This window comes from Pituophis catenifer, unplaced genomic scaffold (assembly GCF_029215685.1).
Source record: "Pituophis catenifer annectens isolate HBS135680 unplaced genomic scaffold, rPitCat1.0.hap2 SCAF_2, whole genome shotgun sequence".
Lineage (NCBI taxonomy): Eukaryota > Metazoa > Chordata > Lepidosauria > Squamata > Colubridae > Pituophis > Pituophis catenifer.
Window position 1 is genome coordinate 149,938,712 of NW_027256882.1, and position 13,677 is coordinate 149,952,388.

Genomic DNA, 13,677 nt, shown 5'->3' on the forward strand with positions numbered 1-13,677 from the left:
CTTTTAAAACCATTTTTTCTACCACCTCTTCGGCTGAAGAGGTTGTAAAAAAAATGCTTTGAAAAGCCTCTGACGATCCCAGCTGAGCTGCGTGATCATCAGAGGCTTTTTTTTTCACTTTTAAAAGCATTTTTTCAGCTGAAGAGGTTGTAGAAAAAATGCTTTTAAAAATTAAAAAAAAAAAAAAAGCCTCTGATGATCCCGTGGCTCAGCTGGGCATGGGGGTGGGGGCAGAGATTTTTGGTACCGGTTCTCCGAACCACCCGCTCCATCACTACTGGATCGGGCGATCCGGTCCAAACCGGGAGCATTTCACCCCTGCCATCTACATTTCTAAAAGAGTGTATGGGTGGATGGATATTGATAGATAGATAATACAGTGAGAGAACCAGGTATAACAACTATTATAATTGTTTGGAGGAATATCCTTGAGGTAGGAGGAGAAAGAACCATAGCCAGGACAATGCTCTGAATAGCAACTTCTGTCAAGAGAAGGAATGGAAGAGTGGCAAACCTCTCAAGAAGGACCTGCCCCCCAAAAACAAAAGGCAAGTGGGGAGAGACGGGCTGACAGACTTGCAAGAGTCTGTTATGGCAAACAAAAAGTAAAGCTAGTGTTAGTACTCATGGTATTGGTTTCTTGTCTGGACCACCTCGAAGGGCCGACAATCATTTATATTTTTTTAAAAAGTTATTTCTGACCTATGTAGCTTTTTAATTGCTTCGATGTTGCCTATAAGTTCACTCGAGTTTTGTGGCTGGTATTTTTCGGTCCAAAGCGTATCTTCACTTGCAAAATCTGTAGGTGTGAAAATAAAATTATTCGTTTTAAGATGCCTCATGTGTTTATTACATTAAAACCGAGCAGTTATCTAGCTCAAATAAAGGTTTGAATTCTAATAATTAAAGCTAATATATCGTTGCTCTAACTAGCGCACTGCATTCTGACATTATACCAAGTGACACTGTTTGAAGTTTCATTCTGTCTTCAATTAATCGAAGTTTAATATCTGAATCCAAAACTGTTAATTTTAGTTATCACTTTAAATAAACCAGATTCATGATATGGATAGCAATTCGTTTTTTTCAATAAAAAATAGTGAAAATTAGCAAGAGCTTTTCAGAGAAAAGTACAAGTTTGATTAATCTAAATTCATAAATTATTGAAAGTATAGATTAACTGAGATACCACAATTTAAAATTGGTTAAGATTTATAACTAAATAAAATAATTAAAATGGCAGCAGCAGCATGGATTCAACATTATACTGCTGTAGCAGAAGGAATGTCTGGGAATTGATTGTTAATTATTTTCCTAGTTTGCTGTTCAATTTATACTTTCCCATTACAATTCTCTGGAGCATGCAGTGCATTAGCCAATTTAGGTCTCATCAATCTGTTCAATAATGAAGCTTTCTATACTGGTAGTCCTCGACTTACAACCATTTGTTTAGTGGCCATTCAAAGTTACAAAGGCACTGAAAAAAGTGACTTATGACTGTTTTTTACCCTTATGACCACTGCAGTGACGTGATCAAAATTCAGACGCTTGGCAACTGGCATGTATTTACGACGGTTGCAGTGTCCCAGGGTCACATGATCACCTCTGACAAAGTCAATGTGGAAGCTAGATTCACTTAACAATCGTGTTACTAACTTCACAACTACAGTGATTTACTTAACAACTGTGGCAAGAAAGGTCATAAAAAGGGGCAACATTCACTTAAAAGCTATCTTGTTCAGCAATGGAAATTTTGGGCTCAATTATGGCCCTAAGTCAAAGACTACCTGTAATATTCTCCTTGCTGAAAAAAACAAGTTCTAGCTTTATAACTATCTTCTAAAGCAGGGGTGTCAAACTTGATTTCTTTGAAGGCCGAATCAGGGTTGTGTTTTACCTCAGGGGGGCCAGGAGGGCATGGCCAGCTCAACATCACTCGTCTCGGGGGCACCTGTGATGGCCAAGTGCTAAGTCAGGACTTCCCTCAGACCCTCCCTCTCATTATAATCTTCTTCCTCCCTCCCTCTTCCCTTCCATTTTTTTTCCTTCCCTTTTCATTTTCCTTTCTTCTTTCCTTCTTTGTCTTTCCTCTTTCCCTGTCCTTTCTTGGGTGCTCAAATGCAAAAGGGGAAACATTTTTCCTTCTGTTTTGTTTTGCTAGCCCTCTGGCACCCCATGGCCTCGTTTTCGGCCACAACGGCTTCCTGCAGCCCTGCCAACGAAAATGGAGCTAGGGGGGCCGCGGCTGAAAATGGAACGTGGGGGGGCCGTTAGCTCCATTTTTGCTGGCAGAGGCACCGTGGGCCGGTCCTTCGCTGTTTCCAGGGCAGCCCTGCGGGCCAGATCTAAGCAACCTGTAGGCTAAATGCAGCCCGCAGGCCTTGAGTTTGACACCTCTGTTCTAAAACATTCGGAATAAAGAGTTACCAGAAAGACAGGTGATTTTTGATCCAGACTGAGAATCTTCTGTTATCTTCATCTCAGATTCTTTCGCCTTATCCATATCTATTAGGAGGCTATTTTCTGCTCCAATTGGTTTCACACCTGGTATCTGGGAAGGGCTTTTTGATAATTCAAGCTCTGATTTTTCTTTCTGGTTCTTTCTTTTGCATTTACGATCTTCAGTTTTTCGTTTCCTTTTGCCTTCTTTCTGCACTTCAACTGTGATTGTTTCAGAATTAACGGATTCACATTTATTTACTGGTTTTAGGGGGAAAAAAAGCAAGATGTCATATCTCTGTACATTTCTAAGCATCAATATTTAATATATCCAAAAGATAATAGGAATGTAGTCTTAAATATTGTATAGTTCTGTTCATATTTTAGCATTCTTTAGCATTCTCTTTCAGCTACCTGTGGTCTCAAAATGAATCTATTCAGAATTAGGTGAATCCTCCAGGACAGACTAATATCAATTTTTCTGGAGAATATATTTCCCTCAATTAAAAGTTTTACTTCTCAGTAAATCCATATATTTTGCATTATCTACACAATAACTTTAGTTACACATACTGCTAACCTTGTTTACTGTTTTCTGGAGGAGCTTGTTTTTTCAAAAGTAGATCAAAAAATAGTTTCACTGGAAACTGAGCATTGAAAGATTGAATCTCTTCCAACAAAACATCCCTCTGCATTTTGGAAAACACTGGTCGCCACCCAGATGGCTGCAAATAAAAGAAAACATATTGCTTGCATACTGAATATTTCTGGTAATTAACAATTGTTTGATAAGGACACAATATTCTCTAGAGACTATGTAGTTAAAATATGTTGTAATAAAAGTCACTTCAATAATTAAAATTGCCACATAAAATTTGTTCACATTCATTATTCATATACAATCATGATTCCTGTGAGTTTTGATTCATCATTCTTGGATAAATGTAATCCTTTGGAGGGAATGACAATATTTTCCTTCCTTCCTTCCCTCCCTCCGTATTTTCTTTTCATATCTTTGATTTTATGCTGTTTTTGTCTTTTTTTACACTGTTCTTTGTTTTTAAATGTTTTAGCAATTGTAAGCTGCCCAACAGTCATTAAGAGTTAGGCAACATATACATTTAATTTTTGGTGCTGCTGCTGTTATAATATTATAGTTGGTATCCTTGGGATGGTGACATTGTTCAGTGGGTGGCGTTCCTTCTTTCGAGAGTGGGGCATTGGGAATTTCATTTTAATGTGTGCTGTTGTGTATACAGATAAATGACAACGAAGGTTATTTCACCTTAATTAAATAAATTAGTATACCATTCCATATAATATTCTTATGTCAGTAAAATCACATATATAATGCTACCAAAACTCCCCTACACCATAGTAAGACATTTCTAAAATGTAAAATCCACAATAATTTATATCAAATAAGAATCTAAAGACAGGGACTAACTCAAGCTTATAATTCCTGGTTTATAAGAAAAGGTACATCAAAAGTCATTAAACTTTCTTGCTGAATTCCTATGGTTATGAAAAGTGTTCTCACTACTGGGAGAAACGAAGCAGGAGCAATCAGGCAGTTGCACTAGCATGTAATTTGCAAACAATAGTGAGAATTCTGGTTCTCTATTTTGTGTTTAAGTGTCACAATGTTTATTCAAAATGGTCATAAAAATGATTATAAAATACTAACCACCACAACTACAGAATCATTGCTATTAAGTTGTGTAGTTAAAACTGAGAGTTCACCCAGTGAAAGAGTAAGTTTTGCAACATCAGTTACTTCAGAATTCACATCCTTAGTTAAGAAGGAACAAGATGGTGGTGCCAATCTCCACATCAAGCATTCTACAAAAAAATAAAAATTCAATTAACAACTTTTAGAAAGCTATTCTTGAATAGAAATTATAGGAAAATCAAATGACGGGACAATATTCATTCATCTGCAATACACTTGTTGATAATTAACAAGTGTCTTGGGAGAAAGCTAGACAAAGTACAGCAGAAATCAATATTGTATAAAAAGACTCACTCTAATGAAATGAACTTAAGCACAAGATAAACACCTGACTATTAAGTTCTCTAAGCGAAAACTGATTGGTTGGTTTGCCCAATAACACAGATGCAACATTACTACACATTTAGTAGTTTTCACTCCTATACAACCTATTTTTATATTTCTAGTCTCTTCGTTGGCTATCTTTCTTTAATATCTGGTGTCTTATTCCTCCAAAGTACTAAGATTCTGATGTAAAAACTTCCATAAACACAAAATAGCTACCTAATCAAATAAGAACATTTAATGTACTAAATGTGTCAATAAACCACCCTTAAAGTGAAAACATTTAATAACTTAATATTTCTTACAGAAATTTCAAAAGATCAGCACTCACCATCGTTCTTCTGCTGAACATGGATCACTTTTTGAAAACAGGAATTAACTGCAGAATATGCTTCCAACACCACTGCTTTTTTTGCAATCTTTTTCTTTAAAGATTCTGGCAAACCGCTCATTAAAAATTCACGTTTTGCTTTGAACTCTGTGTCATCTTGTGAGTTTTCAGACTCATCTTCACTAATGAAAATGACAACCAAAAATAACTTCAGTATACAGCAACTGGTTACAGCAATGCTTTTTGAAAAGATTACAGGCTGTTTAGGACTTTCAGAGATGAATGGGGGTAGGCAATTTACTGTGTACCTTATTCAATTCTTTAATATACAGAGTACAAAGATTTTGAATAAGATTGCCTGAATGGCATCTCAGTAATAGTTGCTCCCAAGGGGCATCTTGGTTTACTAAGGACCTCTGGATGATGAGAGAACAAAAGAAATAAGAGAATATATGTAACTTGGGGTTGAACCATGGAGTTCTTTGTTCTCTCTGAACTTGGTTGTTTGCTTGCAGATGTTTCATTACCCAACTAAGTAACACCATCAGTGTATACCTACATACCAACACATCCTTTTTCCAAGTTAAACATGATTTGCAAACACGCTTCTATCAAATGTCTGTCTGAGCAGTAACTGAAGCTACAAAATTTGAATCAAGAGGCATCTGGCTCAAAAACCAAATACTAGCAAGATGCAATTTTCAATTTAATTTAGAGATAGAGTAACTCCCATAGTTATATCATTATTCCATATAGTGATAATGGACTGACCTGGATTTGATAAAAACTGCTTCATCTGTAGACTTTTTATTTTTTTTCCTAATTGCCAAAGACATTTTCTCCTTCCCTTTAAAGAAAACATATTGCTAAATTAGTATTCAATTATATATAGGCAGCACTTTAGTCTTCCTCAAGTAATGAAACAATATAAAAGAAATAAAAATCTCTTCATGAATCATTCATTTTTATGAATCTTTCCAGGCACTATTACACAATCTTACACAATGACAAAGTCTCCTCTAATTTTTCTCTTTTTCAATATGGCCCAATTTTTTTTAAAGATTTTGGTGATTCATTACCGCCTTTATATTTTCTTTTCACCACAATTTTTGACAAGTTAACTTCCATGTTTAAAAGTGAGAAATATTAGTGATAAAGAGGTCGTTTATTATGTATTAGCTTCCATTGGATCAGGCTAAATTGACAAAACATTGTTTATCAAAAGCTCTTTCCTGCCCGTCATGGTTGTTGTTCCTATCCTAGCCAGAAAATGTATGGCTGTTATTTACACAATTACAAAGGGACAGGGTTTATGATCCCAGATCTCAGTTTGTTTCTATTGTAGCCACTGAACATATTGTAAATAAGTAACATTTATTACCATTTGACTTCTTAGTTGCCTTCACAAATTTGGTCTTTTTCCCCAATACATCATTTACACTTTGGAGTTTTTTGGGATTTTCTATGTGGTCTGAAACAGTGCCTGAATCCAGAGCCCGGGAGTTCTGCATAAAAACAAATAAATATTAACAAATTATTACTACTACTCAAAGACTGGAGGAATCTTTGATTGCCTGTTGGTGATGTATAGGTGCATACTTCATCCTTTTGCTCCCTTGTTTTTTCCCCAATAATGTCGAAATTTCCTAACCTTTACTGTATAAATTTTCTGGTAAATTAATATGCCTTTATATTTCATGCAATGTTAGTAAGTCCATGGAGCTCAGGGCACATAATAGCTCCATGGCCAATATACCGCTTCACAGTTCTTTACAGCCGTCTCTAAGTGGTTTACAGAGTCAGAAAATTTCCTTCAACAATCTGGATCCTCATTTTACCAATCTTGGAAGGACGGAAGGCTGAGTCAACCTTGAGCCCCGCCAAGATCCAACCCCTGGCAGTGAACTGATTTAACCTGTAATACTGCATTCTAACCACTGTGCCACCCTGGCATATATAAATAAATGTGGCAAATCATTACAAGCATGGTTTATCATGAACATATCAGCATACATCCTTCCTTCCTTAACGTGGCTCAGTTTTATCATGTCCTCTTCAAGCAGTTCTAGACGTAAGTAACAGATGCTATCCCCATAACTAATCTACAATAAATGAAAGGGATGCTCTCTGGTTAGAAGAAAAAAGAAGACCCCTGCAGATGACACAGTAAGCCCAAAACAAACAATGGACAGCTGGTTTCTAACTGCCACTTAGGGAAAGAAGCTACTAAGTAAGAGCAAACATCCAAGAATAAGCTTAAAATCGAAACCTTTCTTACAGAGCAAATATCTTAAAGTGTGCTCTTCCTTCTTCTCCTTATTTCCAATATTATATTTAATTTTGAATGAGAAAGCTAAATAATCATAATGCTGGTAACATTAATGTCCTAAGCTGTAACTAATATTGATAGGATATCTAGTTTTTCTTTCTTCTTCTCTATGTTCAATACTCTAAGATACGTAAGAATACTGCATTGAAATAATAATTTGTATCAGGATTTACAGTAACACAATAATAAAGAAAAAAAGAATATATGGTCTACTTTCATGTTATTGTGCTGTCCAAATTTACCCATTATAACCTGGCCTGGTTGTAAAGTTTCTATTGCATTTTTTGCTATAATTAAACTTTAAATGAATGTAAAACAAAACATGTAAAACAAAGCAAGTTTATTAAGTTATTTCAAACTCAACAGGAAACATTTCAGTTAATTTCAACAGCAAAATTATGATTAAATAAATCAATGATCTCAACATACTTACTTCTATTTTTTCTAAATGTTTCTTTTCAGCAAGAGCCTGTTGTCTAGAAGAGCGTCTTAAAGATACATGGAACGCTTCTTCCACGGTTCTTGATATTCGATTATGCTGTACAGCCTTTGCTTTCTCAACCAATTTCTTTGCTTTGAAAATATTTCTAGAAGTTGAATTCATCTACCACAAAAATGAAAAATAATTAACAGCTGTGAGCTGAAATACATGCACCCTTTCCAAACTGTGTTTTTCCTTCCTATAAGATACCTCTGAATATAATGAACAGTATTAATGCCACATATTAAGTAGACCTCTGATATGGTGTAAAACAGGAAAATAATTAGACAGTTATAACAAATATATACATTGTACATATATACGCATACAAATTCCCAAGCATTCTACTGAAGGTGCCAGTATGAGCCAGTATACTTATTTGCAAAATCTCTGAGTGCAGCAAGATCAGCAAATGTCTCAAATTTGCTTTCATTACCCTGCCCATTCATTCTCTAAATATATTATTTGACCACAAGATAATGCAGGTAACTGAAAATTTACCCGTAAGTTACATGATCATAAGAATGGCAACCCTAGCTTCAGTGTAAATATTTTCCATGAAGCGTGAAAATAGGCCTGTGCAAACCTTATATTTTTCACGGCTTTAAGAGGCTTAATTTTCATACATCATTCAAAGATCATTTTCACACTTTAAATCCAGCTATCTAACCTTAATTTTTTACAGTGATGCCTCAAGGGTTACTTTCATTCAGATTTATCATACCTTTACATTCTGCTGCGTAAATCTGTCTGAGATATTAATAATTCGGGTGAACTTCATCCTGTATAAACAAAAACAAAAAAACCCACTCCATAATATTAAACTTTTTAAAAAATGCAACTTCAGTATGTTTTGATACTGATAAGTTTCTATTTCCAGACAAAATTATGTAACAATCATTACTTTTACTCCCAAAATATGTCAAAATAACATTACCTTATTGGGCTGTTTGAATCAAAGGGCTCAGTTATCACTTCAGCCGTATACAAGTCATTTTTAAAAGATCGGTTTGTTTTAGGAGTAGAGGTCTGCAGAGGGCAAGCATCTGGTGGATTTTCAGTAACAGCCTGTGGAACCATGGCTTTTTCCGGTGTACTCTGGTGTCCCTTTTGCTGACAATGTCTTCTGAATCTCTTACTTTTTTGAGAATATCCTATTTCTTTCTCAGTTGGTGTTGTCCTATTAATTGGATCAAGAGCATTATTGTTCTGGTTATCATTAACATTGAAATCATTCTCTTTTGCTTCCACTATGCCCTTCCGCTTTTTGGATTTATTTCTTACTCTGGTGCTATCACATTTTTCGGTAATGTCATGGGCAGTGCCACTACCATAAGCTATCAATGCATTGTTTGCAGTTTTTTGGTTAGAGTCATCCTCGCATTCTTCCCCTTCTAGCTCGTGGCTTGATGGTTTTTCTTCAACTTCTTTCTGCTTATTAGGTCCTCTTTTAGCTCCATTTTTTACTACATCTGCTCCTGGCTGTCTAAAAGCTTTCATAAATTGGTATCGTTCTTCAGCAGTGCATTTCAATTTCACAGTCTCTGAACCTGCACTTTCTAATACTGCCAGTTCTAACTCCTCTTCCGCAATCACCACGTTTGACTTTCTTTTTTGAGTCACTTTTTCAAGATACTCCATTTCTGAGGAAGCTGGACTCTTTTTTACTTTGGCTTTGCTTTTTGGGTTTACAAAAATAGAGGCGATTTTCTGGGACCGGAGAGATTTTGGAGGGATAGAATGAATTTGGGCGAGGACAGTCACTTTCTTAAGTGGTAAATCTTGAGTATCTTGATCAATATCTGTTTTATCAGAGGCAACAAAATCATCAGGTGTTTGTTTTCTTGGAATCTGTTCGAAGTCTTCTCCTTGGCTTTTTAAGAAGTCTTCAAATGATACAGTGACAGTATTGTATGGTGTTATCTGTGCTCTAGCCTCACGATCCAGAGTAAGCACTACAGTTTTATTTTCTGATTCAGTGACAGACGCAATTTGTTTATTAGTTTCTTTACGTGAATCCTTTGTCTGTGTCTCAGTGGTAGAATTTTCAAACAAATCCATGTCATTCTTAGGCTTCCTTCTTTTTAATTTTTTGGCATTGCTTTTTACTACATTTCCTTCTATTTTAGTTTTTCTTTCCTCATTCTTATAGCTAACTTTATTGATATAGCCTTCACTACAAACATTTAATGTCTGTTCCCCATTTGTGAGGTTAATCAATGCAATATCATTGTGATTCATGAAATTAGCCTTACAGTTCTCTTCTTGTGGATTGGCTGTCTCTTTATCATTATCCTTATTCACTTCTACCAAAGGCTCAGGCTCAAGTGTTTTATCAGTTTTTAATTTATTATTTAAGTTATTCCGCTTTCCTCTCCACTTAGGTTTTGATGGAGGCTTTGAAGAATTTTCCAGTGATATTGAGTTTGCTTTGCTTTCTTGCTCCAGTAGAGGTGAAGGAACATTCTCATTTATAGGAGGTTTTCTTAAATAATCCATTATATTATTAGACTTCGGTGGTGACAACGCGCTCTCAACATTTTTCCCCAATGGAGAAAAATAGCTGGTAATTGCTTTAATAGAAAGATTGCCTTCCTTCCGTTTAGTACATGACTGTGAAGAAAGAGCATAGAAATAAATACAATAAAATGCAAACGCAATATCTTATCAAGGTGATAGTCACTTTGGAATTATTTTTAAAGATTTTCAGCATACCACTCACAGATGCATAGCATTATTTTTAAGTGTTGTGCAGTGGTTTGGATTCACTACCCAAAATATGTTTTAAAACATTTGGGGATTGCAAACATAACATCTTTCTGCAACTTAAAGCACACTTTATTTCAGACATGTCTTCTTGTTAACAGGCAACAAATTCAGGCTTTAATTTAGAGAACCTAGACCAACTTCCAGCTGAATTATTAATGCCAGTACACAAAAATGAAGAAAAAGCTGAACAGACATATAGTATAGGTAATCCCTGACTTCTGTTTAGCAACCCAAAGTTACAACAGCACTGAAAAAAGTGACTTACAACTGATCCTCACAGCATTGACCACAACATGGTCCCCTACTGTCACAGCATCCCCACAGTCATGTGATCAAAATTTGGGTATTTGGCGCTTGGCATGTGTTTACACCGGTTGCAGCATCCCTGGCTCATGTGGTCATCATTTGTGACCTTCCCAGCTGGTGTCCAACAAGCAAAGCCAGTGGGAGAAGCCGGATTCCCGTAACAACTACAGGGATTCATTCAACAACCATGGCAAAAAAGGTCATAAAATCGAGCACGAGTCACTTAACAACTGCCTTGTTTAGCAATGGGAAACCTGATACCAATTGTCATTGTAAGTCAAGGACTACCTGTACTTATCTTTTAATTTACAGCAGATTGCTTTCCTAATTTCTTTTTCACGAGTCAAGCAGAACAAAATAGCCATGCCTATTCAAACAAAAATATGTTTGTGAGAGCGATCTGACAGCTACATCTGTCACCACATCGATGGCCAGGGTTGACTTAAACAAAATAATATCAATCAAACAGGCCAAAGATAAGAAAATGCCCTTAAATAGGAAATACAAGGTTCTACTAGAATCATTACCAGGCATTGGATTAATGCAACTTCTATACATCGTGAAGAAATCTTGACAACCGTAATTAGTTTAACTTTCAATCTAGGGTATTTTTGTCTGATAGTAAGCTCCTAAAAAGAGGGACTACAATCTTTGAATTCCACAGAGCCACCACCGATGGCCTTTCTTGAGTCCTCCTGTTTGGGAATGACAGTATGCAGAAAGACCAGAAAGTCCAGTTGCCTCTTGAAAAAAAGCACCTTTGGGACAACCATGACCTGGATGACTGAGAATCTCCATGGACAGTAAGCAGAAAGAGTTCCTTAGAAAGCTAGTAAAAAAAACAGCAGAGTTTGACACCTCCTTTCCAACCTTGGACTTTGCAGTCAGCTGCCAAGGATCCTCGGTTTTGGGAGGGATCGCAAAACTAAGAGTGCAAGGAGACACATGAAATCAACAGGCTAATGCAGGCAAAAAGACAATTTCATTCCCCGCTTAAAATCCAGATTAATATAAAGATGCTGCATGTATATATTAAGGAGGGAGGCAAGAAGGTGTCAAAAGATTAAACCCGGTTACCGTCGCCTATACAAAGAGATCTCCGCATCCCAACCGCTTTCCCCTCCGCGCTCGGGCGAGCAAAAGCAGGGAGATCGAAGAGTGTCCTCCTCTTCTTCTTAACGCTTACCTGAGCAGTCCCGTCAGTGGGCGAAGCAGTAGCGGCCGCGAACACGGCCATCTTCCCTCCAAGATAGCCGTCCCCGCCGGCTCCTATCCGCCATTCAGCGGGAAGAGGAACCGAATCGGAAATTCCCGCGCGAGAAATACAATCGGGCAAACCAGAAAAGACCGCACGAGAGGCGGGGCAAGTGGGAGGGATTTGGAGCGCCGCGACACTGGGAGGGAGGAGCGTGCGCTCTCGGGAAGCACGTGACAGGAGAGCTGGGCCAAGACCCGCTCATTGCCGTGTTCTATGTCACGTGAACCTCTAAGCCAATTAGAGGAAGGCTCCTCGCGGCGGGGCGCGGGCGGAGGTTTTGCTTTGTTTTCAAGGCACAAAGTGGTTAAAAGGCTGTTTTGAGCTGAATTCGGCTCCTGGTGGCCGTCTGGTTCATTCTTTCAACTAACAATATTGGAAATGGGTGCGTTGCACTGTGTTCTTCTGGGATGTTGCTTTTAATTCATAGTTTTATTTCATTTAATTCAAACATAAATCATACTAGGATACTAAGTAAATTTACGTTGTTTACTTAGTATCCTAGTATGATTTATGTTGATTGCTTGTTTAATATCCATAACTCACTAAGTGTAGTATCTAATGTTTTATGGATATATTTTTACAATGACTATGATAATGATCTATTGTATGTACACTGAGAGCTTATGCACAGAAATGACAAATTCCTTGTGTCTAATCGCGCTTGGCCAATAAAGAATTCTAATAAAGAATTCTAATTCATTGTTTTCAATTAGGACAAATGTCTAGAGAGAAAGCCATGTTTATATTATGTAGAAAACTAATGTAAAATCTTGTAGATGTGCCTGTAAAGCTTCCAGAGCCTTGGGTATGGCCCTCAGAAATTTGTAGTGAAATTGTATTATTTCACTGAATTTAATACAGGCATGCATTAAAACCAGCATACCGTAATAGGATTGGAGACAGGTTCAAGTTCACCCTCAGCCACAGAAACCAGGTGACTTCAGACCATAATATATCAGTTATGTAGAAGAATCGGAGGAGGGACCATTATTATGGTTCATTGGACAGTCAGCCAGATGTTCAGATTGGATTTTTTTTATCCACCTATCCAATCTTTCCCAAAGACCTGGGATAGGCAGGAATGGATGTTTGATGGTGTTAGGAGTATCATTGCAGGACATAAGCTGTTCCAAGTAAAGCTGCCTTTTGTAATTGACTGATGTTGAATTTGTTTCAATTATTATTATATACACAACAATGTCGAATCACAGCTGCCTGTTCTTTAGCTGGTGTTGGTCTTCATACACGTCAAATTATTCCCAGGAAGTTAGGGTTTAGTATCAGCATAGTACATACATAGATTCAACTTGTATAGCCTTTTGTAATTGACAGATGGAAAGCCCCTTCATTACATCACCCAGCAAGATTTAACCAAGCCTGGGACTTAAAACAGCCTACAAAGTTACCCCTGCATGGTCCCATGGGAGTCTGACAACCAGCCAGAATACATTTCTTACACAGGAACAGGAAGCTCCAAGACAGAGCCCAAGAGAGGATATAAATATAAGCAGCCTCCATGTTTCCAGTGTCTTCCTCCTCACTTGGAACTGAACCCAGATGAACATTTCTTCCAACAGAACTGAACGAGATGGATTTTCTTTCCAACAGTATCATTGTTGCTACTATGTTATGCCATTGTTTGTAATCTGTGCCATCTTCTTGTAACAACTAACTTGGTCCACTGTTTCTTCAGTGTTTTGCAGAGATG

The 13,677-nt window shown here is 37.1% G+C and overlaps 1 protein-coding gene across 1 annotated transcript in view; it reads right to left on the reverse strand.

The window, feature by feature from the left end:
• The window catches only part of ATAD5 (ATPase family AAA domain containing 5), a 26,411-nt gene extending 14,463 nt beyond the window's left edge, over positions 1–11,948 (reverse strand). The window contains exons 1-11 of the mRNA XM_070934807.1: positions 11,898–11,948; positions 8,574–10,249; positions 8,361–8,418; positions 7,589–7,759; positions 6,208–6,331; positions 5,598–5,673; positions 4,827–5,008; positions 4,127–4,281; positions 3,020–3,164; positions 2,428–2,700; positions 703–799 (exon numbers count right to left, since the gene is read on the reverse strand). Of these exons, the coding sequence (XP_070790908.1) occupies positions 703–799; positions 2,428–2,700; positions 3,020–3,164; positions 4,127–4,281; positions 4,827–5,008; positions 5,598–5,673; positions 6,208–6,331; positions 7,589–7,759; positions 8,361–8,418; positions 8,574–10,249; positions 11,898–11,948 (3,008 nt within the window). The remainder of the gene's footprint in view (positions 1–702; positions 800–2,427; positions 2,701–3,019; positions 3,165–4,126; positions 4,282–4,826; positions 5,009–5,597; positions 5,674–6,207; positions 6,332–7,588; positions 7,760–8,360; positions 8,419–8,573; positions 10,250–11,897) is intronic.
• Positions 11,949–13,677: the final 1,729 nt, after the last annotated feature.